Source organism: Microtus oregoni, unplaced genomic scaffold, assembly GCF_018167655.1.
Source record: "Microtus oregoni isolate MIOR12 unplaced genomic scaffold, Mior012 000062F_ref0000492, whole genome shotgun sequence".
NCBI classification, from domain to species: Eukaryota; Metazoa; Chordata; class Mammalia; order Rodentia; family Cricetidae; genus Microtus; species Microtus oregoni.
This window is the reverse complement of record NW_024543872.1, coordinates 2,917,357-2,944,393: the sequence shown is the minus strand read 5'-3', so window position 1 is coordinate 2,944,393 and position 27,037 is coordinate 2,917,357. Positions and strand designations below refer to the sequence as shown.

At 45.0% G+C, this 27,037-nt stretch overlaps 1 protein-coding gene and 1 pseudogene across 3 annotated transcripts; one reads left to right on the top strand and one right to left on the bottom strand.

Annotated features, from left to right (window-relative positions):
* Nucleotide 1: 1 nt before the first annotated feature.
* On the top strand, nucleotides 2–26,640 carry LOC121439566. 3 transcript variants are annotated; one of them, XM_041640079.1, is made up of 5 exons: nucleotides 2–1,195; nucleotides 9,417–9,459; nucleotides 10,004–10,058; nucleotides 10,836–10,931; nucleotides 11,882–26,640. In XM_041640079.1, the coding sequence occupies exons 1-5, from the start codon at nucleotides 1,061–1,063 to the stop codon at nucleotides 26,523–26,525; spliced, it is 14,973 nt and encodes a 4,990-aa protein (XP_041496013.1). In that variant the 5' UTR covers nucleotides 2–1,060; the 3' UTR covers nucleotides 26,526–26,640. The 3 variants fall into 3 exon arrangements, with proteins under 3 accessions (XP_041496013.1, XP_041496014.1, XP_041496015.1); XM_041640080.1 differs by lacking the exon at nucleotides 2–1,195 and adding an exon at nucleotides 1,932–2,485; XM_041640081.1 differs by lacking the exon at nucleotides 2–1,195 and adding an exon at nucleotides 1,932–2,485 and having other exon boundaries at nucleotides 9,417–10,058.
* LOC121439570 overlaps nucleotides 6,349–27,037 on the bottom strand; it is a 44,785-nt pseudogene continuing 24,096 nt past the window's right edge.

The following is a 27,037-nucleotide window of genomic DNA, read 5'->3' as shown; positions in this document are numbered from 1 at the left end:
ATCGGGGAAGAGTCACTGGCATCTTCTGATCTCAGAAATAAAACTGATTGTCTTGTTTTGGAACCTAACCTTGCCAGCACTTGGGAGGCAGAGGCAGGCGGATCTCTGTGAGTTCGAGGCCAGCCTGGTCTAGAAGAGCTAGTTCCAGGACAGGAACCAAAAAGCTACGGAGAAACCCTGTCTCGAAAAAAAAAAATTCCCCCCCTGAACCCTCAAGGGACATGCTGACATCATAATGTAAATGACAGGGCCTAAAAGCTCCTTGTTAGGCTGGAGGTGGCCCAGAGGTGGGGAATGAAGGCTGCTCTTGCAGAGACTCAAGTTCAGTACCCGGCACCCATGTTGTGTGGTCCTCAAACACCTGTCCCTGCAGATTCCCTCTCGGCCCCTCTCCATAGCACCTGCACTCATACGTGCATACGCATACACACACAATTTAAAATAGTAAGAAAAGCAAATCTTGTTTGCACTGCCTTGACTCTAGGGAAGATGGAGTGATGGGTGGTATAATGACTGATCTGGGCAATGAGACCGTCAATCCTCTCTTAAGGCCACTGCTCAGAGTGATGTGTGTCGGGGCAACAGCAACTAGGAAATAATATGGAGACCTGCAAACCTAGAAAACCAAGCACCTCCAAGTCCCTGAGGGATCCCACTTGATCTATCCCAGCTCTCTTAGATTCCACTTGGGGCTATGTTCTAACTTGCAGTTTGCAATTTATGGCTATAGACCCAGTCCAAACTTGACAGTGACCAGTGACTGGCTCCAAAGAAAATGTGAGTCAGAACAAGTCATTTGGGAAGACCTTTGAAAGTCTGCCTCATCACGCCTCCCTTAATGACAAGTCTGCCTAGCTGAACCCTAGGAGATTCACAGATGGATTCTTCCCTGAGCTTTAGATATCAGAGCTCTCAGAGCCACGGGCAGACACAGGGAAGGGCTCAGCTGGTACCTGAGCGTGCCCACAGCCTGGCTTTCCCTGGCAGGGCCTATTGTGATGTCATTGAATCTCACTATAAAGGCAGAAGCTGTAGCTGAGAGGGGGCATAGGCTTGAGGAATGGCGTTACTGTGGGGCCTGGCTGCCCCACTGCCAGCGTATCTCAGCGTTGTGTTACTTGGTTTTTTAGTTGTTGTTGCATGGATACTGTTTTCTAGGCATCAGAACAAGGGCCAGGTGGCAGCCAAGACAAAGGTACGTGATAACCACTCTTTCTCAAGTCACTTTTCCCCATGCTGACGTCCTATAGGTTTGTCTGAATGCCTGTTCTCTGGGCCATAGGAGGACCTTGATGGAGGGCAGAGGGGAGTTGAGACATTACTAATAGATGCTTCCTCCTTTTTCTTTCTTTCTTTTGATTTTTCAAGACAAGGTTTCTCTGTGTAGCCCTGGCTCTCCTGATTTCTGTAGACCAGGTTGGCCTTGAACTCACAGAGATTCTTTAGCCTCTGCCTCCCAAGTGCTGGGACTAAGGGAGGCACTACCTGCCTTGTCTTTCTCTTAATTCACTTCAAGAAGCCTTAGGATGGGTATGGTGGTGCATACCTTTAGTCCCAACAATTGGGAGGGAGAGGCAGGAGGATCTCCCTAATTTCAAGACTAGCCTGGTCTACATAGTGAGTTCGAGGACAGCCAGGACTGAACAGAGATTCTGTCTCAAAAATTGAAGAATATGAAGAAGAATACAAAGAAGAAGAAGGAGAGGGAGAGGAGGAGGAGGAGGAGGGGAATGAAACGGGAGGAGGACGAGGAGGGGGAGGATGGGGAGAAAGGGGGAGGAGGGGAAAGAGGAGGAGGGGGAAGGAGAAAAGAAGAAGACGATGACGAGGAGAAGTCGAGGGGAAGGACGAGAAGGGGGAGGAGGAGGGGGAGGAAGAAGGAGGAGGAGGAACGGGAAGAGGAGGGGAAGAAAGAGGGGGAGGAGGGGGAAGAGGAGGAAGAGGGAGAGGAGAAAGGAGGAGGGGGAAGGAGAAGAGGAAGAAGAAGAAGACAACGACAAGGAGGAGAAGTCAAAGGGGAGGAGAAGAAAAAGAAGAAAGAAGTAGCTTCGGTAGCTTTAGGATCTATTATCAAATAGACACTGAGGAAGAATTACTAGGTATAGAGGAAGTGCTGTCTAGGAGTTCCAGCTGAAATGAAGCATTCATATGACTTAACTCTGGGGAAGTTAGGGGAAAGAATGTGGTAAGTAAGAGTGGTGTGGATATTGTCCATCGCATGGATGGGAGGCAGATGGTAGGTGAGCTTGTCTTATGAAGAAAGATTTATAACCATATGACAAGACAAAGAAGGTCTCAGGGAGTGAATTGCAAGTGTCTATTTCCAGTGGGAGAGAGATTGTCTGAGTACATTGTTTGTGTGTTTGAAACATCAGTAGATCATGCCTCTTCTGAGTCTTCGATCCTCTGAGCAGACCATGAGCGGCTGGCTCTCCTGCCATCTTCCCCAGACTTGGCACGCCCACCTCTTTATTGAGTCACTCCAGTGAGTGTGTGGTATTGCACTATGGTTTCATGTGCATCCCCCACCCTGCCCCCCGATAAATAATAACATTGAATAACATCTCAGGTTTAATAGTTGTTTGGAAATTCTCCTTTGTAAACTGCCTATTCAAGTCTGTTGTGCATTTTTTGTTTGTGTGAATTCGTGTGAGTGTGTGGGTGTGTGTGTGTGAGCATGTGAGCATCTGGGTGTCTGTGTGTATGTTAGTGATGATCAAATTCAGGTCATTGCTCATTCCAGGTAAAGCAATGACTACATTTCTGGTGTATTTTTTCCTTGATTTTTGTTTGTTTGTCTGTTTTAGGTTTTTTTCCTTTTGGTTCTTCAAGGCACAGTTTGTCTATGTAATCCTGGATGTCCTGGAGATCTTTCTGTAGATCAGGCTGGCCTCGAACTCACAGAAATCTGCCTGCCTCTGTCTCTCGAGTGCTGGGATTAAAGGTGTGTGTCACCACCGCCTGGCAACAGTATGTTTCTATTTATTTATTTAGTAAAAACTTTCGTTTCTCATTTTACATACCAATCCCAGTTCTCACTCACTCCCCTCCTCCCTTCCCCTCCACCTCCCTCCATTCACTCCTCAGAGAGGAGTCCACAAAGTCTAGCACATTGCTTTGAGTCAGGACCAACGCCCTCCCCACTCTATCTAGACTGAGCAAGGTATCCCTCCAAAGAGAATGGGCTCCAAAAAGCCAGTACATGCAGTTGGGATAAATCCTGGTCTGTCAGTGGCCCCACAGTCTGCCCCAGTCATACAACTGTCACCCACATTCAGAGGGCCTAGTTGGGTCCTATGCTGGTCCCCTCACTGTCAGGTCAGAGTTGGTGGGTTCCCATTAGCTCAGGCAAGCTGTTTCAGTGGGTAACCCCATCATGGCCTTGACCTCTTTGCTTGTATTCTCACTCCTCCCACTCTTCGACTAGACTTTGGGAGTTCAGCCCAGTGATTTGCTGTGGGTCTCTGCCTCTGCTTGCATCAGTTGCTGGATGGAGGATCTACGGTGATATTTAAGATAGTCATCAGTCTGACTACAGGACAAGGCCAGTTCAGGCATCCTCTCCACTATTGCTTAGTGTCTTAGATGGGGTCATCCATGCGGATGCCTGGGAATTTCTCTAAAGCCAGGTTTCTTGCCAGAATGCTTCTTTATTCTAATATTTTCTTTTCTTTTAATAGTTTTATTTAAGTATTGGATAAAAGAAACATTTCTCTAGAGTTTACGTCAACATTTTGTTGATCAAATACCCGTGCTGTGCAGCCGTGCACATGAGGACGATGCTATTTGGATTTAGTGGGTTATAAAAAAAAAAAGGCAAACATGAGGTTGGGAGTTGGATATGTTGTGGGGTATGTGGGGAAAGTTGGAGTGGGGAGGGGTGGGTATGATTATATTTTATTGTATGCATATATAAAGTATTTTGAATTAGGAAAAATTATTTAAAAAACCCCCTCCATGTTGTGATTTGATACATTTTGCTGCCTCTTGTACTTCCTGTGAGTTGGGATTTTTCCAAAATTCATGTAGAAATATATGCATTTTCCAGGGGATCAGGGTTGCCAAGTGTGACCTTCAGGAGGGATTCATGCCATTCTTTGCAGACTGGGTAGGGTCTCCCAGGCGGGGCTCCTTACTCTCTGAGGACTGGGTTAGCTGCCACAGGAGTCGGATCCATTTTGTCTTCCGCATGCACCCACCAGCTCCTCTGCTTCTGCTGTGAGTTGAAGCTGTACAAAGACGTCACGTGAGCTAAGGACAAGCTAGCACTAGGCTCTTAGACTTCTGGAACCATGAGGCCAACTAAACCCCTTCCTTCATAGATAGGCTGATGACAAATATTCTATTTTTTGCAACTCAACATGAACTAGAACCAGGAGGAATTTGTTTTCTGTTGAGAAGAGAGGACATACTTCATAGGTCACGATACTCACCAGGAGGTACATATTGTCTGCTCTGGTATGGCATTCTATCTATCTATCTATCTATCTATCTATCTATCTATCTATCTATCTATCTATCTATCATCTATCTATCTATTTATCATCTATCTATCATCTATCTATCTATCTATCATCTATCTATCTATCTATCATCTATCTATCTATCTATCTATCTATCTATCTATCTATCATCTATCTATCTATCCTCCATCGCCTATATCTATCTTTTTATGTATTTTTAGTACTAGGGATCGAACCCGGGGTCTGGTGTGCTAGGCAAGCAGTCCACCACCTTTCTTTCTTTCGGGGGAGGGGGCAGGGTTTCTCAGTGTAGCCCAGGCTACCCTGGAACTCACTTTGTCACTCTGTAGACCAGGCTGGCCTACTCACAGAGATCCACCTGCTCCTGTTTTCTGAGAGCTTGCATTAAAGATACATGCCACCACTGCCCCTTGTAAATCCCATTTTATAAATGATGCTGAAACCCGCAAATACAACATCTTTCCATAATGATCTGCTTAGAGGACCCTGCTAAGTTTCTCACTTTGAATCTATTCTCCTGAAGGAATATTCTCTAAATCATGTTATGTATAAATAACAACAGTTTTATTACCTATTTTCCAGTTCTTATTTATGCCTTTGTTCTCCTTGCCTTCATTTATGAATATGACTTCCAGTACAATATTTAGGAGCAGTGTGTTGTGGGCATCTGTCTCTTTTATTAAGTCAAGGAAAGTTTTCAGTACTTCACCAGTTATGTATGTTTTCTGTAGCTTTTCAAATATTCTTTATCAAATCAAGGAAATTTTAGCAAGAATTGGTGTTAATTAAAAAAATCTTCTAAAATTTTAAATTTAATCTCTTCATACTGGGTACTAAGTATTAAGTATATTTCCTGCCTCTATTTAGATGGTCATATTTTTTCTTGTTTGTTCAATCAGTGTACCGAGTCGCATGAGAATGTAAGATAATAAATCAACTGTGAATTCCTAGGAAATGTGTAATTCATTTGTAATGTTGGATCCAACACTTTAATTAGATTTATTAGATTCAGTTTGCTAATATTTTGTTTGGTACTTTTGCAACTTTGCATAAATATATTGAGTGGTCAGGTCTTAATTAGATTTTAGAATGGTGATTGTTCCAGCTTCTTCAATTAAAACAGAAGCAAATCCACATTTCCATCTCACTAACGGAACAGACGCCCTCAATGCTCACAGAGTTACAGGGGTTTTGGAAGTTTGTACTAAGAATCTGGAACAAAGACCAGATTGCTCTTTATTACACACACACACACACGCGCGCGCGGACACACACACGCATGCACGCACACACACATGCACACACACACACTCCAAAGGAATGTGACTAAAGTTAAGAAATTGGCTCTCAGCTGGGCCCGGTGGCGCACGCCTTTAATTCCAGCACTTGAGAAGCAGAGACAGAGGGATCCTGTGAGTTCAAGGCCTCTGGTCTACAGAGTGAGTTCCAGGACAGTCAGGAACCCTTCTCTCTCAGAAAAAAAAAGAAAGAAAAAAGAAAAAGAAAAAAGAAAGAAAACAACAACAAAAAATTCACATTATTTTTCACATTTGAATTTTTTTTAAAAAAAATAAGAATTGTTTTATTTTCTGTGTATGAGATTTTTGCCTGCCTGTGTGCATGACAACACATGTTTCCTGGTGCTTTCAGGGGTCATAAGACAGCAGCAGGTCCCTTGAAACTGGAGTTACAGTTAGAAGACACAGTGTGGGTGCTGGGAACCAAACCTGGGTCCTCTCCAAGAGCAACCAGCGCTCTTAACGCTTGAGCCACCTCTCCAGCACCCCACATTTGAATTTGCGTCCGTCTCCACATCCCATATTGAGAAATGATACACTTTTACTTTTCTCTTTTTTATTTGCCACTGTCTTAGCTCCTTTCCTGTCCCCTGACTGCTCTAACAGAAGTGACTTAATTGGGGGAAAGGTTCAGTTCTGCTCAGTCTCCCAAGGTTATGGTCCACTGGGGAAATCGTGGCCGTGGGAGCTTAGGGTAGCGGTAACATTGCTTCGGCAGTAAAGAAGAGATCAGCGAGGAGTCCAGACTGCAACTTGCTTCTCTTTCCCCACGGACACAGTCTGGGTTCCCAGAGAAGGGCGCCTTGTTTCCTCTGAGCATGTGACACTTTGAGAACCTTTTTTTTTTTTAAATAAGGTCTTAGTTATTTTATACAGGGCATTCTTTGCCCCAACTCTTTTGCTAACCCAGATTTTTCTAGAGTCTGACACTGGCGTGACTTAGGATTTCAGGGTGGCCTCTGAGGTTTCACTGTTGCTCCTCGGGTTTTTGTTTTGTTTTGTTCCCATACCAGATTTCTCACTCTTTGACACGTGATAATCAATTCAGCCCGAACCTGTAAAATTAAAAGAACTTATTTGAGTCCTATAAGTAGCAATCCAAGAAGCATAGGTCCAGGAGCCTTTGGATCCATGTTCTAGAGAAGACGGGGAAAGTAGGGATCTGTATGGGCAAGCAGCACTGACTATTGAATGCTGGGTAAGAACAGGATCCATGTAACCAATAGAAGACAAAGAATAAGAATCTGCATACTAGTAACATGTCCATAAAACCGAGTCTCTTGAAAAGCCACTGACTCTTTGATATCTACCCCAAATGGCAATTCTTCCATTCTTTCTTAAGAAATTAATCGTGGTCTTCTGTGTTCAATGATATCTTTCTTTCTTTTCTGTTTCTTTTCTCTCCTCCTCCTCTTCTTCTTCTTCTTCTCTCTTTTTTTTTTTTTTTTTTGAGACAGTGTTCTCTGTGTAGCCCTGGCTATCCTGGAGCTTACTCTGTAGACCAGGCTGGCCTTGAACTCAGAGATCCACCTGCCTCTGCCTCCTAAGTGCTGGAATTAAAGGTGTGTGCCACCACAGCTCGGCTGATATATTTCTATGACATTTACCCCACCCCATCTTTATTTATATATTTAAAAAAGAAAACAAATTATTTCCCTTCATTACACACACCAATCCAAATTCCCACTCCCTCCCTTCCTCTTACTCCATCCACATATCTCCCACCTTACCCCATCCATCCTCAGAGAGGTTAAGGCACATTGCTTTGGGGAAGGTCCATGGCCCTCTCTACTATATCTGGGTTGATCAAGGTATCCATCCAAAGAGAGTAGGGTCCCAAAAAGCCAGTACATGCAGTAGGGCCAGTGGTCCCGCAATCTGCCCCAGCCATACAACTGTCACCCACATTCAGAGGGACTAGTTTGATCCTATGCTTGTTCCTTCCCAGTTTAGCTGAAGTTGGTGAGCTCCCATTAGCTCAGGTAGACTGTTTCAGTGGGTGAACCCATCGTGATCTTGACCTCTTTGCTCATATTCTCATTCCTTCCACTCTTCAACTGGACTTTGGGAGCTCAGTCCAGTGCTCCGATGTGGGTCTCTGCCTCTGTTTCCATCAGTTGCTGGATGAAGGTTCTATGTTGACATTTAAGATATTCATCAGTCTGACTACAGGGCAAATTAAGATTGGGCTCTCTCTCCTCTATTGCTTAGGGTCTTAGCTGGGGTCATCCTTGTGAATTCCTGTATCTAGAGCCATGTTTCTTGTTAACCCCATAATGTCTCCCTCAATCAGGCTATCTCTTTCCTTGCTCTCATCTCTGTCCTTCCTTCATCTCGACTATCCCATTCTCTCAAGTTCTCCTCACCCCTCTCCTCCCCTAGCCTTCCCCTTCTCCCCTCCCTTCTCCATCCACCTCGTGCTCCCAATTTTGTCAGGCGATCTTGTCTATTTCGACTTTCCAGGTGGATCTATATATGTTTTTCTTAGAGTTCACTTTATTACTTAGCTTCTCTAGGATCATGAATTATAGGCTCAATGCCCTTTGTAGCTAGTATTCGCTTATGAGTGACTACATACCATATTCATCTTTTTGGGTCTGGGTTACCTCAAAAAGATGCTCAATCATACTACAAGGGCATTTGTTCAACTATGTTCATAGCAGCATTATTTGTAATAGCCATAATCTAGAAGCAACCTAGATGGCCCACAACTGAAGAGTGGATAAAGAAAATGTGGCACATTTACACATTAGAGTACTATTCAGCAGTAAAAAATAACGACATCTTGAATTTTGCATACAAATGGTTGGAATTAGAAAACACTATCCTGAGTGAGTTACCCCATTTTTTAAAAATTACATTTGTAAGCACTCAGGAGGCAGAAGTGGGACCCCTGTGAGCTCCAGATCAGCTTGATCGACAGAGCGAGTTCCAGGACAGCCAGGTTTCTCAGAGAAACCCTGTCTCGAAAAACAAAAACAAAACAAAATGAAAATTATATTTTGTGTGTGTGTGTGTGTGTGTGTACATGTGTGCGTATGACATGGGGCCAGGGGTATGTGGAAGTAGAGGACAACCTGAAAGAGTCTTTTCATGTACCATACTGGTCATAGGGATTGAACATAGGTTGCCAAGGCTTGGCCACAGGTATCTTTAGTCACTGAGTCGTTTTGCTGGCTCCCACATGGCATCTTACCTGTTTGGTTGGCTATTTTCCTTATGAATGCAAGTCTCTAGAGTACAGGACTCATACACACAATAATCTAGGACTAATTTGTATGTGTGTAATCCATGTACAAATGCCCATGGCACGCGTGTGGAGGTGAAGACGACTTGTGGAAATTGCTTTTCTTCTTTTACTCTGTGGGCTCCAGAGACGGAACTCAGGTCATTAGGCTTGGTGTCAAACACCTGTGCCTACAGGGCAATCTTGCTGGTCCCTTAGTATACTTAATAAATTATTCACACGTAATTCGATGAGATGGTAACTAATAATATGGTTACAGATGACAACCGTGTTGATACCTGATATAAAATGTGTCACTATCCCATAGATAAGGTGAGAAGTGTTGTCCATAAAACCCCCAATCTAGAGCATAAACCTGACTTTGTCTCTTTTTGTGTGTTTCTCTAGATTTCGAAGAAACATGAAAAATTCCAGAAACATCAACTTACAGGTCAAAATGATTCTCTCCCTTACTGATCAGCTCAAGGCTGGTGACTGATCAACCGTGGGCCATGCTTTCAAACTCTAGTCTTGAACAGCGGGTGGAAGAAAGTGGAAAAAGAGGGTGTTCCTGGATAGTGCCCCCATCTTTCTGACATCTTCACTTCCAAAGTCATGCAGACAGCTCCATAATTCCTACATTGTTTGCTTTCCTCGTGCTTCTCTGTCCCATACATTTTCATGGCATGGGCAAAAATTAACTACCAAGAGTTTGGTGAGGGAGGTCCATCTCCTTATTTCGCTACCACGGATGTGGATGTGGGGTAGACATCTTTAAAGGAAAAGATGTATTGGGAACCTCTGTGTCCCTCACTACTGCATTCCGGGGTCACTTCTAGTACATGATGAAGACAGTATAGTTTGCTTGCAAAACAAAACTTGATAGCTGGGCCGTACCACTCATCAGTTTCACGATGTGACTTCATCTTTGCTCCCCTAATTGTTAGATGATGTCAGTAGTCACTATGCTCACGGTCTCTTTACTCCTATTACAGTTTCACAGCTGAAAAAAGCTGGAATGATGAATATCATTGAAGCTGATCTAACATGGTAAGCAGAGTCTGTCTTCAGACTGTCCTATGACAAATACCATGATGGCTGGTTTCATGTCAACATGATCCAAACTGGCATCATTTTGGAAGAGATTGCCCTCTCTAGATTGCCCTGTGGACAAGCCTGTGCTGCTTTTTTAAATTTTTTTTTTTTTTTTTTTGGTTTTTCGAGACAGGGCTTCTCTGTGTAGCCCTGGCTATCCTAGAACTCACGCTGTAGACCAGACAGGCCTTGAACTCAGAGATCTACCTGCCTCTGCCTCCAAAGTGCTGGGATTACAGGTGTGTGCCACCACTGCCCAGCTACATTTTCTTAATTGATGATTGATATAGGAAGGTCCAGCTCACTGTGGGTGATGCCACCCATGGACTGGTGGTCTCAAGTAGCACAAGAAGGCAGGGTGAGCAAGCCATGAAAGCAATCCAGTAAGCAGGGTTCCTCCACGGCCTTTGCATCAGCTGCTGCCTCCTGGGTCCATCTTGCCCTGAGGTCCTACCATGACTTCTGTCAGCAATGGAGTGTAACCTGAGAACTGTAAGCTGAAACAAACCCTGTCCCCCTAAGTTTGTGGTCATCGTGTTTCAGTACAACAATGGAAATCCTAGCTGCAACACCATCTTAACCGTAGATGCTGTATGTAAAATCCTGGGACTTTTACTTCATTTACTGTGACAGCAATTGCCTCCTTCCTAAATTAACTTCCTATTCTTATTGGCTGGCTTACTGGTACTTTAATATCACTTCAATTCTACTGACATCCCCTTTTGTGTTCAGTATTTCAGGAGACTCTACTGGCTGGAGCCAGGAATATATATCCAGATCCATAGACAGGAGTTTTCAAAAGATCTTCCATCATTTGGAAAATGCAAGGTCAGGAAACAGAGTTTCTGGGTAGGGGAGAGAGAGAGGGAGTAAAAGGAGGGAGGTAAAAGAAAAGTGAGTTTGAGCAATGGAGAATAATTTTTTAAGCTTTATTTATTCCATGTTTTATATGGGTATTTTACTTGCATGTGTGTTTGTGCACCACATTCATGACTGATGCCCACAGAGGCCAGAAGAGGGCATTGGATCCCCTGGCACTGGAGTTACAAATGTTTGTAGACTACCATGTGGGTGTTGGTAAGCAAACTTGGGTCCTCTGGAAGAGCAGACACTACTCTTAACTGCTGAGCCATATCTCTAGGCCCCAAAGTGTGTGTGTGTGAGTGTGTGTGTGTGTGTACACATCACATTTATTTAGGTATTTATTTATTTATTATTTTTGTGCATGTGTGCACATGTGTACCACATCATGTACATGGTGGTCAGAGGAGAAGCCACAGGAGTCAGTTCTTTCCTTCTAAGATGTGGGTCTTAGGGATCGAACACAGGTCTTCTTTCTTAATGGCAAGCACAGGTTGTGCGTGTGTGCATGTGTGTGTGTGCATGTATGTGTTTGCAAAACTTGGGTGTCATTTCTGGGGAGCCATGCAGCTGGATTTTTGAGATAATTAGCCTTGGCTGTCCAGTGAGCCCCAGGGTATCCACTTTTCTCTGCTTCCCCAGCACTGGGGCACTGTGTCCCTTTCTTTTCATGTGGGTCCTGGGGATGGAACTCAGCTTCTCTCTTTGTACAGCATGTCCTTTCCTCACTGACTCACACATCTTGCTCTTGGTGGAGGGATTCTTTACATAAATAACTGATGTTTGTGAATGCAACCCGTCCTTTCATCTCTCCCTTAGACCAAAAATGTTTTGAACTTGAAACAACCACTCTCTCTCTTCTTACTAATTTTATGCCTACTGATCCCAAAGAAAATGAAAACATTTCTTTTTGTCAGGTCAACACTTATGAAAACCTTAAAAGAGCCCCAAGATTGGTCTTCCTCCGGCTCTGACATTGTGGGTACGACGGGAAACCGTTCTTCTGACTCCAGCATGTCTTCTGTATCATATAGTGACAGCTCGAACCCATCCCTTCCAGTTTTTCCTGGAAGAGCAACGCGGCAATTCCGGAGCCATAGCTTCCCTGCTCTCTCCCGAAAGGAACCGCCTGCTCCCAGGAGCCGGGGCTCATCCCTGCCTACTTTACAGAAGACAGATCTTAAGAAATCTCTTTTAAATGAGAGCCTAGACCCCCTAGTATGGGCTCCACTCCAGCTCTCTCCTATAGTCAGAGGAGAACTGGAAAGACACATATCACATAAGGTTTCGACTTTGCGGGCACAAGTGGTGCATCTGCCTGTGAAGAAATCCTGGGAAATACGTAACGAATTGATGAATGTACAAGGAGTCCCTGAACAAGGGCTCCCCAAAACTCAGTTACCTACACTCCTCCCTCAGAGGGCTGAGCAAAATACCAACAGTTCTCCAGATGCTCCATCGTTTCATGTCCATGTAAACATTGGGGTGAATTCTGAATTAAGCAGGACGGAAGTGTCACAGACGCTGACCTCAAACAAGCAGTTACAGTCTGCGAATGACCACCAGGTTCTTAGCTACAACCCTGTAGTTATATCAATGGGCACTCCAGCTCCCATTAACATAGTTCGGGAAGAAAACGCTTTAATAAAAAAGGATCCAAGGCATGTGTTAGAGCTGAATAGAGATCAGAGGGTCCTCGGTCTTCCAGAACAAAGGATACAGCCACAAAGGGCACAAGTAACTGACGTGGAACTGACAGCCCAGGTACCACGCTCAGCCACGGACAGCGTAAAGGTCACTCCAGTGGCACTGCTTCAGGTTATGGGCTTGATGGGAATGATCCCAGAATCACATGCGCAGGTGATAGACTGCGTGGGGTTTCCCCCGCAGCCACCAAATCAAGCAGAAACAGTGAATCTAACTCCTCAGTCATCAGATCAAGTAATTAAACCAAAAACAGTAAAAATTCAACAGTATTCAGCTACGGAATCAAAGAGTATGGCCTCAAGACAGAGTCCAGTCACAGATAATATGAAGGTAACTCCTGCGGAATTGCTTCGCATCATGGATTCTATGGGGATGATTAATGAATTATACCCACATGTCATAAAACCAGCAGAAATAGCCCCAAAGCCACAATACCAAGTCATGGAATCTGCAAAGGTGGATATACTGCATGGCCACCAAGAAATACCACCAGAAGATAAGAGTCTAGGGCTACAGCAATCAGTTCTGGGAACTGTGGAAGTGATCCCCCAGCCTCAGCATAAAGTCATGGGAACACCGAACATGACCTTGGGCCCACAGAATCAAGCCACAGAACACATTGGGATTGCTCCCGGTCCAATACATGAAAATATATTGGAAATTAGCTCAAGTGCACTTCCTAAAGCCATTGATTATACAAAAGCAACCCCAGTGGCACAACAAACCATGGATTTCATGCAGAAAATTCCACCAGGAGAGCCACACATTACAGAACCTAGGGCTTTGATCCAAACTGAAAATTTGACCACACTGCCAGCCCAGCCAGACGTTCTGACTTCTACTGTCCCAAGAGGAGCAGCAGAATCTCGAGGCATACCTCCACAGCTACCGTCTACAGTCCTAGCGTCATCAGGAGTGATTCTGCTACCATCAGGTCAATCCCTGCATGCTCTAAAGGTGACCCCGATAGTACAGGCGCCACCTGGGGTGGGAATGATCCCACCACTCCAAGTTGTAGAGCCTCCTGGTTTGATTCCACAGCCAGTGGCTCAAGTCAAAGAACCTCTGGACTTGCCTTCTGGGTTCCAGGTTCAAGCTGGAGACTCTGTGGGGATGACTCCACAACATCAAGGCGCAGAGGGTGTGTCATCGACTCCAGGACTGTCTCAGCAGGTCATGGACCCTTCAAAGTTTACCCCACGGCACCAAGACTTAGACTATTCTGAAGTGAGCCCAAGGCAAAGTCACAAAATCCCAGAAAGGGGTGGGACCTCTGACACCCAGCCCCAAATGAAGAATTCTGTAGAGATGACAGAGGTACATAATCAAATAGTGGAACCTGTGAGAACAATCACAGCACCACTAGATCAAGGTACAATACCCATAGGAAGGAGCCAAAAACATCACGTTACAGAAGTGGTGCCAGTTACACCACTACTTAAGGAAATGAAACATTTGGGGGAAAACTCAATCCCACAGCCTAAGGTTATGGATTCAACGAATTTATCCCCAGAATTACAGAACGTAAAATCTGAGCACCTAATCCCAGATCCAAGATTGCGAAATATGAAATCTGTGGACATAGCCATGGCTTTAGTCCCAGAAAAAGTAAAATATGGACCACCGACCTCAAGAGCGGTATCTACAGATTTGACCCTAGAATTGCATCAGCTGATTATGCAGTTTGAGAAATTAACCCACAGGCCACAATTGCAAAGTGAGGAATCTGTGCCATCAGCCCCTGAATCTCAACTTCAAGATGTGAAATCTGGCCAAGTGATAGTTGAAGCACAACTCCAAAACATACAGTCTGCTGGGCTGGCCCCAGGTCCACAGGTGCAAAGTGATAAATCAGTACATTTGACCCCTGGTTCACAGACTCAAGGCATGCAAAGGGTTGTTCATTCAGCCCTATCGCAGGAGTTACAAGGAGATACAAAAATGGTGGAGTTGGCTCCAAGACCATCACTTGAAGATAAGAAATCTGTGAACTTAACCCGAAAACCATATTCACAAAGCACCAGCTTTGAGAAGACAGCCCATGTACCATTGCTCGAAGATAGAAAGACTCTGTTGGTAGAAGGTAGGAGTTTAATTCCCGAGGCACTGGTGGAAAGTGTGAATCTTAGTGAATTGGTCCCAAGCACACACCTTTGTGCGGTAAAATCCTTAGAAGTGAACCCCGACCCAAGTTATCATTTCCTGGAACCTGCAGAATTGGCCCTACGGCATCAAGCCCCAGAAGAAAGAGTGGGCTCTGACATTTGTCATCAGGTGGAAGAATCTGTTGAGCTGACACAATCATCATTAGGAATGAGGCTGACGCCACTGCGCCAAACCTCAGACTCTATGGAGATGTACTCACCACCACTCCAAGAAACTCTTGAAACTAGGAACCAGGTTGTAAAAGAGATGGAAGAGACTCCAGAATCACAAAACGCAATTAAAGATGCTCTGGATTTGCTACCAGAATCAGAAGTGCAGAATATGAACTCAGTGGTGATGGCCCCAGAACCACATCCCTACTCAGATGGGAAGTTTCTGCATGGGACTCTAGAATCGTGTTCAGAAATAACTCTAAGACCAGAATACAAAGACAGAGAGACTATCAGATTAACATTACCTAAAGTTGATGATACTCAGGGGGCCATGATAGAACCATATTCAGAAATGGAATCTCTGGAGTTGGGTCTAGAACCAGGAGTGCAAGGTGAGAAATCGGAGTCCTTGGCTCAACATTTGCAATCTGGGGAAGTAATTGGTAAACCACCTGTACTAGCTGTAGAGACTATCACACTAACTACAGGACCCAAACCACACATTAAACATGTGATCCCAGGGCCCCAGCTCAAAGTCAAACTTAGGCAAATGGATACAGAATCACAGTTGCAAAATGAAGACTCTATAAATGTAACACGACAGTCGTCTCTAGGAGAGGTAGGTCCTGAAAAGACAAAGCCAGAGTCAGGGCCACAAAGTCCATCCCCGAAGGAACTGATTGAGGAGACACAGCCCCCGAAAGTGAAATCTGTGCATTTCAATCTAGGACCACAGCAGCTAAGTATCAAATCTGGGTTGATTCCAGGGCCACAACTGCAAAGTGTCAGATTTCCAAAGTTCTACCAAGGGGGAAAACGAGGAAATGTCATCTCAGGCCCCCCACGTTATGGTGTGAAATCTGATGAGGCACCATCACGTTCCCCAGTACCAGAAATCAGATCATCAGATTGTATCCCGGGGCCAAATCTTCCAGAAGCAAAACTGCAACATGTGAAGCCTGTGGAAGTAAATGTAGGACCATGCTCGCAAGCTGTGAAATTCTCTGATCTGACCCCTGAGCCCAAGCACCAAGGTTTCAGATGTACACAGGTCATACCAGGTATTCACTTTCAAGATAGGAAGTCTCAGGGACTTTTGCCAGAACCCTTTTTGCCATTAAGCCAAGAGCCACAGGTTGAAGATAGGAAACTTGTTCTACCTATGGAAGTATCAGAGTTTCATAGCAGGAAACACACAATACCAGCCTCTGAACTACAATATCCAAGCATGATATCTGAGGAGGTAAACCCGGAACTGCGGCAACAAGATACCAAAGTGTCTGAGTTCGCTTCTAGGCTAAGACCTCAAGGGGTAAAATTTGGGGAGCAAACTGCAGGACCGTTGTTTCACGGTATGCATTTTATGACTCCAGAGTTGGGGATACATAATCCAAAGCTAGCGAAGATGACCCCAGAGCTCAACGATACAAAGCAGGTGAGTTTTAACTCGTGGCCGTGCCTGCAAAATGTCAATTTTTTTGATGGAACATCAGGAACTCAATCTCAAGGTGTGACGACTTCAGAGTTACACTCGGGGCCACAGTTGGAGTGTGTAAAAATGTTTGAGTTTACCACACAGCCAAAGAGGCAAGGGATGAAGCCAGAGTTAATAATACAGGAGACGCTGTTTGAAGACAGGGCATATGTCACAAGGAATCAAGCACCAAGCTTTGAAGATGAGATGTCTTATAAACTACCTTCTGGGCCACAGATACCAATGGCAGAATCAGTGAGGTTGACTCCTGGGATACAGCTAGCAAGTGTAGACCATTCTGAGTTGGTTGGAAGACCAGAGGCACAAGGTATAGAATCTTCTGAATCGATCCCTGGGCAGCATTTGGGACATATAAAATGTGTGGAGAAGGTCACAGCATCAAAGCAGGAAGAGTTAACACCAGGGCCACATTTGGGAGATGTGAAATCTATGGAGTTAAGGTCAAAGTCAGAGAGGGAAAATGTCAAAGCTATACTGTTAACCCCAGGGAAACAAGCAGGAGATAAAGAACCTGAGGAGCTGCCCCTGGGCCCCAACTTGAAAGGTTTAAAATCTGAGTTACTACCTTCAAGACCACAGTTAGAGGATAGGAGATCTGCGGTCTTAACTCTAGGACAATGTCCAGAGAGGATAAAATCTACAGTGGTCTCCCCATGTAGCTCCCAGTCAGATGGTACAAAAACTGTGAAGTTGATTCCAGGTTCAACAATTCAAGATTTGAAGACTGTGGGGCTGGCCCGTGATACACATGTGCAAGATCTAAATGCCATGGGTTTGAAACTTGAACCAAAGCAAGAAGAGAGTCCTGTGACTTTTGTACCAGGGAAAGAGTTTCAAGATGAGTTTATGGAGGTGTTGCAAGTGCCTCAACTACAAGGTCTAAAACCCAAGGAACTGACTGCACAGTCACAAATGCGGGGTAGGAAACATGTGATTATCTCATGTTTGAAGCCACAAAGTCTAAAACCTGTGAATATAGCCAAAACACAAGGAATCCCAGGAGTAAAACTTGTGAATTTAGTCTCAACACAACCGTGTCGAGGGATGGCGCCTACGGATTTAACTCTCAAGCCTGGACAGGATGACCAGATAACTGTAAGATCACCCGAGTGGAAAGGTGGGGTTTTAGACCAGCTGAGCAAGCATTTTGAGTCAGAAAATGTGTTATCCATGAAGTCAGGTCAAGAAGCCAAACCTGCAGATAAAAAACGCAAAGAGATCAAATTTAAAGTACAATTTAAAGATACACCATCATTTGAATCGACTCCTAAACCAGTTGTTCACAGTGTAAAACCTGAAGAGGCCCAAGATGAACCCCAGGTGCCAAGTATGAAACCATGCCAGGTGACTCCAGGGCCACAGGAGCACCAGGTGAAAGTCTCAGAGCCAATGTTAGAGCCACCATTTCAAGATGTGAAAACCATGGTGCTCACAGAGCCACACACTGGAAGTACAAAATCCGTCCGATGGATACCAATATCTGAGTTTCAAAGTGAGAAATGGGTAGGGTCAGACTTGAGGTTGCAATCTCAAAGTGCCAAACCTACAGAATTGAAGCCGTCTACAGAATGGAGGGGTGTGAGGCCCTCTGAATTGACTGTCAGGTCTAAAATAGTTCAAGAAGAAAAATCTGTAGGGTTGCATCTTGAGCCACAGTCACAGCAAGTAAAAACCTCTCCGTTAGCACTAGGGCTTCAGAAAACAAAAACTTTGAACTTAACATCAGAGCCACAACCTCAAGGAATCAAAACTGTGGATCAAAACAAAGATCCACCAGTTGGAAGGGTAAGATCCATTGAGTGGATACCAGGACCTGAGTTCCACAGCATGAAGTGTTTAGGGTTAAATTATGGGTCACAATCTCAAGGTGTCAAATCTACAGAACAGAAAATGTCTATACAGTTGGGAGGTGTGAAGCCATCAGAGACGACTGTAAGGCCAAAACTTCAAGAAGAAAAATCTGTGGGTTTTAACCTTGAATCACAAGTAAACTATACGAAGACACCTGAGTTGTCCCCAGAACCAGAGATACAGAAAGGAGAAAACGTCACATCCAATTCAGAACCACAGCCTCAGGGGATCAAAACTGTGGATCAAAACCAAGATCCATCAGTTGTAAGTGTTAGATCCGTTCAGTGGATACCAGGACCTGAGTTCCACAGCGTGAAGTGTTTAGGGTTAAATCGTGGGTCACAATCTCAAGGTGTCAAATCTACAGAACAGAAACCATCCATACAGCTGGGAGGTGTGAAGCGACCTGAAACAACTGTAAGGCCAAAACTTCAAGGGAATAAATCTGCAGATTTTAACCTTGAGCCAAAAGTACAGCACATAAAAACCCCTGGGGCATCCCCAAAACCAGAGTTACAAGAAGGGGAAAACTCAGAGCCACAGTCTGAGTGTGTAAAAAGTGTGGCCTTACACGACGGATCAGAGCCACAGTCTGATTGTGTAAAAAGTGTGGCATTACATCACAGATCAGAGCCACAGGCTGAGTGTGTAAAAAGTGTGGCATTTCACAACGGATCAGAGCCACAGGCTGAGTGTGTAAAAAGTGTGGCATTACACCACGGATCAGAGCCACAGGCTGAGTGTGTAAAAAGTGTGGCATTTCACGACGGATCAGAGCCAAAGGTTAAGTGTGTAAAAAGTGTGGCATTACACCACAGATCAGAGCCACAGGCTGAGAGTGTAAAAAGTGTGGCATTACACCACAGATCAGAGCCACAGGCTGAGCGTGTAAAAAGTGTGGCATTACACCACAGATCAGAGCCAAAGGCTAAGTGTGTAAAAAGTGTGGCATTACACCATGGATTACAGCTTGAAAATACAAAATCTGTTCAGTGGATCCCAGCATCTGGCTATCAAGCTAAGAAATCTATGCTGAATCTTAGGTTACAATCTGAAGATGTCACAGCTAAAGAGTTAAACCCTTTGGCACAACTAAAGAATGTGAAGACTTCTAATGAGTTGATTACAGGGCTGAAGTTACAAAGTAAACAACTTACAGGGTCAACGCCGGAACAACAGTCTCGTGGGTTCAAAACTATTGATTTTAAATCGGAGCGCCAGTTTAGAAGTATGAAAGGATGTGACCCAAACGTAAGGTCAAAGATTAACAATATAAAATTCACATTTGAACCCAGGTTTCCCTTAGAAGTCACAGGCTCTCCTGGATTGAACCCTGGAATGCAGCCACAAGAAGTGACCTTAGGGTCACCCCCAGGAACACAACCTCAATCTGTGACATCTTTAGTGTTTAAACAAGAGTCACAGGCCTCAGAAGCGAACTATGGGGTATTAAGCCAAAGGGCACAACCACAAAGCAGTATGGAGTTAAAAAGTGCAAAATCTTCTGAGTTAGCACTTCAGACAAAGCCTTGGGATATAAAATCTGAGATCAACTCTGGGCCCCAGTGGCAAAGTGCAGAATGTTCTGACTTGACACCTGAAACAGAGTCCCAAAATATGAAATGTGTCACGTCAAGTCAAGGTAAGCCATTTGCCAATCAAAGTGTCCAGCTAGACTGTAAACATGGGTCACAGTGGCAAGGTATAAAATCCAATCCAGGTCTGAGGACAAAGTCCCAAGAAATGGAAATAGAAGACTGTGAATCAGGCCCACAGTTACAAGATCTGAAATCTTCAAGGACAATCATGGGTATAAAGGTCCAAGATGTCATATCTATGGGCTTTACTCCTGGACCACAATTACAAGGTATGCCATCTGAAGTCCTTACAGAGAAGAGGGTTCATGGTGTGAAACTGGTAGAAAGCAAACCTAGTTCAAAGTTACAAGGTAAGAAACCTGATTTCACCCCAAGGAAGATGTTTTTAGGCACAAAATCAGTAGAGCTGGACTCAGTGTCCCCTTTACAAGATTTGAAATATGCTGAGCAGATCTTGGGTATGAAACTTCAAGATGTGAACTCTATGGAACATCACGTTACAAGTATAAAATCTCCCGAGCTGGTAACACAGATAAAATCCCAAGGCATAAAAGCAATGGACTTTAATTCAGGATCACAGCCACAAAATAAAAAGCCATCTGAGTTGGCTCATGGGAAAAAGCTCCAAAGTATGGAATCTTTGATAGTGGAGTCAAAGTCCCCAAATGGGGAATCTGTGGAGTTAAACTTGTGTGTGAATTCTTCCGTATGCACCCCAGGACCAAGTCTTCCGTGTGTGAATTCTTCTGTATGCACCCCAGGACCAAGTCCTCCGTGTGTGAATTCTTCCGTATGCACCCCAGGACCAAGTCCTCCGTGTGTGAATTCCACTGAGTGCAATTCTAAAGCACATTTTCAAAATGTGAATTCTTCTGCATGCATTCCAAGCCAAAACCCTCAGTGTGAACATTCTAATAGGAATAATCTTGGGCCACTTCTTCAAGGAATGCATTCTGGTACAACATTTCCAGCAGCACAAATGATGTGTGTAAATTCTGTTTGGTGCAGTGTCCAAACACATTTGCAAAATGTGAATTCTTCTGCATGTCCTCGAAGACAAGAATCACAGTCTGCAAATTCTATGGGCTACAACCCTGGGCCACATTTAGAAGCTCCTAAACATCAAGGTATGAAGTTTCCTGAGTTGAACCCAGGGACAGGAATTCAAAGAGAGATGCCTATAACGGTTAACCCAGGACAGCACTTGCAAGATTTAAGGCTTGAATTAACTCCAGGGTCAAATATTGCAGGTATAGCACCTGCAGAATACAACCCTGGGCCACAGGAACAATGTATGAATTTTTCTGAATTGAATCCAGGATTAGAATTACAACGCATAAATTTAGCGAAGCTTGGTTCAGGGCCACAGTTGCAAAACATAGAGTCCTTTGCATGGACCCCTGGATCAGAATCTCAGTATACAAGACCTGTTCTATTGAGCCCCGGACCCCCTTTTCAAGGTGTGAAGCCATCTAACTTATCGGTAGGGGCAAAGTTTCAAGAGATCCCATTTTTGAAGAAGCAATTTGGGTCACGGCAGCAAACTGCACAACCCATGTTGACTCCGAAGCCTCAGTCAACTGGTGTGGACTCTGTGGAAGTTTTACCAACACCACTGCCTGAAGATAAAATGTTTCCAGAGATGAGCAAACAACCATTGCTGTTCCTGCCACGAAGTGGAAACTCTGTGGGCTTATCACCAAGTCCATTCCTTCAAAATGTGACATTTGGGAACCAAATTCCCCAAACAAATGATCAAATCACAGAACCCTCTAAGGTGACAGGCAGACCAGCACACCACCTGGTGGACTATGCAGAGATGAACACGAAGATCAGGTACCAAGCCCCTAAATTGGTAAATTATATTCCGCTGCCCGTTTATCAAGAAGATGCGGGATCTTCAGAAATGATGAAAGGGTTGGGACACAAAAGCACAGAAACAACAGAGAAATCTATGAGGTTGACCTCCAAGCCAACGGATACAGTCACAGAATCATTGGGGATGCCGCAGCAGCCAGAGCTTCAAGTGCCAGGATTTGCTGATCTGACTCCAACACTAAGTGATCAAAAAGGTTCAGATGCCTCAGAACTGACCCCACAGAAAAACTACCAGAGCCTAGAAACCCTGGAGTTGCTTTCTTGTTCGTGGCCTCAAGTGAAAGATTTCGTGCAGTCACAGACCCAACCAGCCACAGGATCTAAGAGAATGACCCTCGACCTCAAGAATCATGCCACAGAAATGACGGGGCTAACTTGTAAGATAAGACAAGGGAAAGAATTTCTTAGAGTGTCTTCAACGCCAGTAAACAGAGAGAATGAATGTGTTGAAAAATCTCCACGGCCATATCCTCAAGACTTAGAACCTGTGATGGGGAGCTCCGAGAAAAGATCCCCAAGGGAACAATCTGTAGCCTCGTCACCAAGGCCATTCTATCATGTTCCAGATTCTGCTCCGGGGATAACACCAGGACCTCAGATTCCCGAATCTGTAGGTTTGATCTCTAAGCCATGGCTGCAAAGGGAAGAATTCCTAGAGTTGGCCGCCAAGCCAACCAATCAAGTTGTGGGAAATACAGCCTCTGTAGAGCTCCCGTTTGAGGAATGTCAGACAGAAGAGGTAGGAAGTGGTCTACCAACGCCCCAGAAGACAAGCATTGAAAAAGTGAACGCCACTCCAATAGAATCACTGGATCAGATTATAAACTTTGTAACGGTCAGCCCAAAGCCACTCAATCAAATGACAGAACCTGCAAAGACACAGCTTCAAGTTCCTCAAGTCTCTAAATCTCTGACAGTGATTCCTGGACCACCACTTCAAGTTATAGAGTCAGTGATGATACCGGAGCCGACCTCTCAAGGGTCAAAATATGTTGATTTGACTCCCAAACTGCATGATATGATAGTTTCAGAGTTTGCTCCAAGACTTTGGCTACAAAATGTTCAAACTAAGAAATTAATTGCAGAGCCAACACATCAGATTTTAGAAATGATAGAATTACCAGGCTTTCAAGTGATAAAGACAATATTGCATCCCAAGCCCCTGCTTCTGATTGCGAGATCCGAAGAGCTGGCACCGGGACCAAGTCCTCAGGCTGTAGAACCAATAGGAGTTGCCACAAGATCAAGAACTCAAGTAAAGGATCCTTTGAATTTGCTCCCAAGACCACATCTTCAAGACAAGATAAAACCTATAGAACGAACTCTAAGGGCAAATATTCAAGAAAATTTTCCAGAATTAATCTTACAGCAAACATCTCCACTTGAGGAACCTCCAGTATTAACTCACAAGCAAAGGCTTCAGGCTGGAAAATCTGTAGGACTCAAAAGAGACTCTCCTAAAGTACTGGAAATGGATCTGAATCAAGGACGGGCGTTTCAGAACAGAGATTCAGAAATGATAACATCAGAAAAGTTACAAGCAGAGAATTACTTCTCTAGGTTCCTAAGCAGCCCTCCGATCCCATTCATTTCAAGCTCTGTCAAAACAAGCGAATTAGGGCCCCTTCAGGGTTCTGGAATGCCGGAAGTGTCAAGAGCCCGGACTATGAAGAACTTTAATGTTGGCATTTTGCAGTCTCCAGAGTCCTATACAGACACTATTAGGATACGGTCACCAGCTCTTCCCTTGGTCCTTCCTTCTGATAAAACAGGGAACTCTGTGGGATCCCTATATCCTGAGATCTGGGATATGGATTTCATAACTAAGGAATCAACCGAAAAGAAGCAAATGGAAGAATTTGGGAATACACTGCAGAGCTATTCTCCGTATCCACTGAGATTACTACCCTCGGAGTTTCAGGCAGGATTAGGAGCTCGAAGAAACTCTATTCGTTCTTTCCTGGGCAGACAACTGAACATCTGGGAAAGCCATGTCTGTAGGCAGCGACTACCCAGGAAGTACCTCTCCAATATGCTGATGCTGGGGAATGTTCTGGGAACCACTATGGAAAGAAAGCTTTGTTCTCAACCGTTTTTAACAGAAGGAGCCACTATGGGTATCTGCCAATCAATTCAGAATTTATTTGGGGTTCCAGCTGAATTGATGGAATTTTCCCAGAGCCTACTAGAGAGGGGCCCAAGGACAATTTCACAGACGTCAGTGGTCAAAAACTATATTCAGAGACATATCTTAGGCCATGGTCACGAGAAAAGAATACCCTTAAAGATGTGGACACGTGGATCCACATCCTCCATAATACAGCAGTACTCTGGGACTAGATTGGGACTAAAGAAAACGAACTCAAAACTCAGTGATATATTCCAGGAAGCCACTCAGCACGTGCCTGTCTCATGTACAGGGGCCCAGTTTTTTGCCTTAGGGAAGCCAGAGTCTCCTTTCGGGATACTTTACAGTAGGGAAGATCCTGTTTCCAGGGAGCCGAGTAATATCTCCCAGAGCGATTCACAAACAGGAACTTCCGAGACTCACCACTCCTTCGAGGCAAGTTATTTTTCCCAGACCAATACCGAGCTCTCAGAAGAGCTTAAAGATCTAAAGCTAGAGATAGCAGCAAAACTCTTACGGAGTCAGATACCCTACAACGTCCGTCCACCCTCAGAGTCGGGTCTTGTCCTGAAATACCCCATCTGCTTGCAGTGCGGCCTATTTTCAGAATGTGGATGTGGTCATAAGTCCCAGTCTGCTTACATTCTCGTCTACCCACAGACCCACCTTATAAAAACCCCTGAAGGCCGTGGTGAGATCCAGACGCATCTTGGTTTTAGGTTGCACATTAGAAAAAGACCTCAAGTCTCAAAGGATTGTGGGAGAAACAGAGCAGACACATCGAAGAACCCTTCCTCATCATCACACAGAAAAGCTAAAATCTATACTCCAGTTTCCAAGAGTCCAACTTCTACAAGAGATTTCCAGTCCGGATCTTCCCAGTCTCCGGCTTCTGTACCAGTTCACAGGAGGCAAAAGCAATGGGGCAGCCATGGTGTGGCAAGGAAGACAAAAGCCAAAGACTCTGGGCATTATGAATTCTGTGAGGTTCTCTCCGCGTCAGAGAGTGACTCTGAAAGTAACCAGCATGAAAAATGGGCTAAGTCAAGACTCAGTAAGACCTCAGACTTAAAATATCCAATGAAGAAAATCACCAAGGAACTTAAAAAGCAAAACATAAAGCTCTACAAAAACAGTAGACCCACAGAAGAATGTCCTTCTGGAACACTGACAGATCCATCAAGAAGCAAGAGTATCAAAACCACTCAAACCAGCACTGTTTCTTCAAAGAGACAACCGAAGAAATCCTCTCAGCCCAGGTTCATCCAGCGGCTTTCTCAGGGCCTAAAGCAGGCATTCCAAAGAGCACATAGAGCTATGGCTATCACCAGACAGAAGCCTGAGGACAGGGCTAGTCCAGACAATTTGTGGTCAAGCAAAAACTTGTACCCCGAAGAAAAAGACGAGGATGATTGTTTAACAGATGGCAGAGGGGCCAGCACTCCTGTTATCAAGCAAAAGTTCATGGGTTCCACCCCTAAGAAAGAAGACAGATCACAGGAAACATGTGACCAAGCTCAACAATCAAAACAAGTGAGCTCTCTCCAACCCAGACCTTTGGAATTGGCGAAGAACATTGTTTCTGAGAGGAATGTCATTATCCTAGCTACTCCAATCCTACAGCCTTTGAGTAGAGTTCTAAATGTCAACAGCAGAACAAAGAAAAACTATGAATTCTTCAGTCCAGAGTCTAAGAACTGTTCTAAAGTAGGAGCCAAATTTCAGGTCCAAGAGACACTCGTGCCTGACTCCCTTCTGAAGAGAACCATGCAGAGTCACTTCAAACACGAGCAAGAACAACACAGGACCTATCACAGCCTGTCTGAGAGATCTCTTCGGACACACCACAGTCCTCAGAGAAAGCCTAGGAGTCCCTCTGACAGAACCCTTAGCAGCCTCTCAGTGAGGGGATGTCGCAGTCCCTCCCAGAGGAAGGATGGCAGTCCCTCTAGAAGAACCCCTCAGAGTATCTCTGACAGGAGCCCACCCAGGCTCTCTAAGGGGAGAGGTCGCAGTCCCTCAGGGAGGAGCCAACCCAGCCCTTCTGGGAGAAGGCCTCGCAGTTCCTCAGGGAGGAGCCCTCGTAGTAGTACCCCTAGTAGCCCTCGAGAGAGAAGGGGACGTAATCCCTCCCCCAAGGGTTGGCTTGGTCTTTATGGGAGGAACCAACACAGTCCCCCTTATCAGAGATGCTGCAGCCCCTCCAAAAGGAGCCATCTCAGTCCCATCCAGAGGACATGGGCCAGTCCTTCAGAATGGAGCCATAGTACTCTCTCTGAGAGACCCCCTTCCAGACGCTCTGGCAGGACAAGGCAAAGTTCTTCTGAAAGAGGCTACCGCAGTCCCTCTAGGTCCAGGCTCCACAGGCCTTCTTCCGGACTCCACCGCAGCCATTCTCAGAGAACTCACTACAGCCCCTCTGACAGCAGAAGCAGTCATTCTGAGAGGAGCCGACACTTAGAGAGGAACCAGCAAGGTCACCATGCGAGACCCCATCACAGCCCCAAGGGGAGGCTCCGGCACAGTTCCCCTAAGGAGAGACCCAGACATAGCTGGTCTAAAGAGTTCCTGCAAATCTTCACCTAGCTGCCCCTTCCTGCTCAGCCACTGCCTGCACCCTCAGCAATCAAAGAACTATCTAGGAGGGGAGTGAGAATGGGTCCGTAATTTATTTAAGATCAATAAAGGGGTAATAATTGAACTCTCTTTGCAGCCGTAATATCACTTGTGGGGTGGGTGGGACTGGATGTGCAAACGCCCGGAGCTGAAGGGTTGGGGTTCACAAGGACCCCTGAAATCTTCAGGCTTCGCCCACTTGCTCCAAGGAGGTTCTGATCCTCCTGCCTCCACCTCCCAAATGCTAAAATTATAGGCATGTGCTATAATGTCTGGCATATGTGGTGCCCGGGGATCAAAGCTGGGCGTCATGCGTGCTAGGCAAGCCCCAGCCCTCTAGAATTAAAATGGTCTTAAAAATTATTTTAGTTATTTGTGTGTATGTATTACGTGTGTGTGGATGCAGGCATGCCTGTGTTATGCTGTGCCTGTGGAGTTGATTCTGTCCATCTACTGTGGGTCCTGGGGACTGAACGCTCATC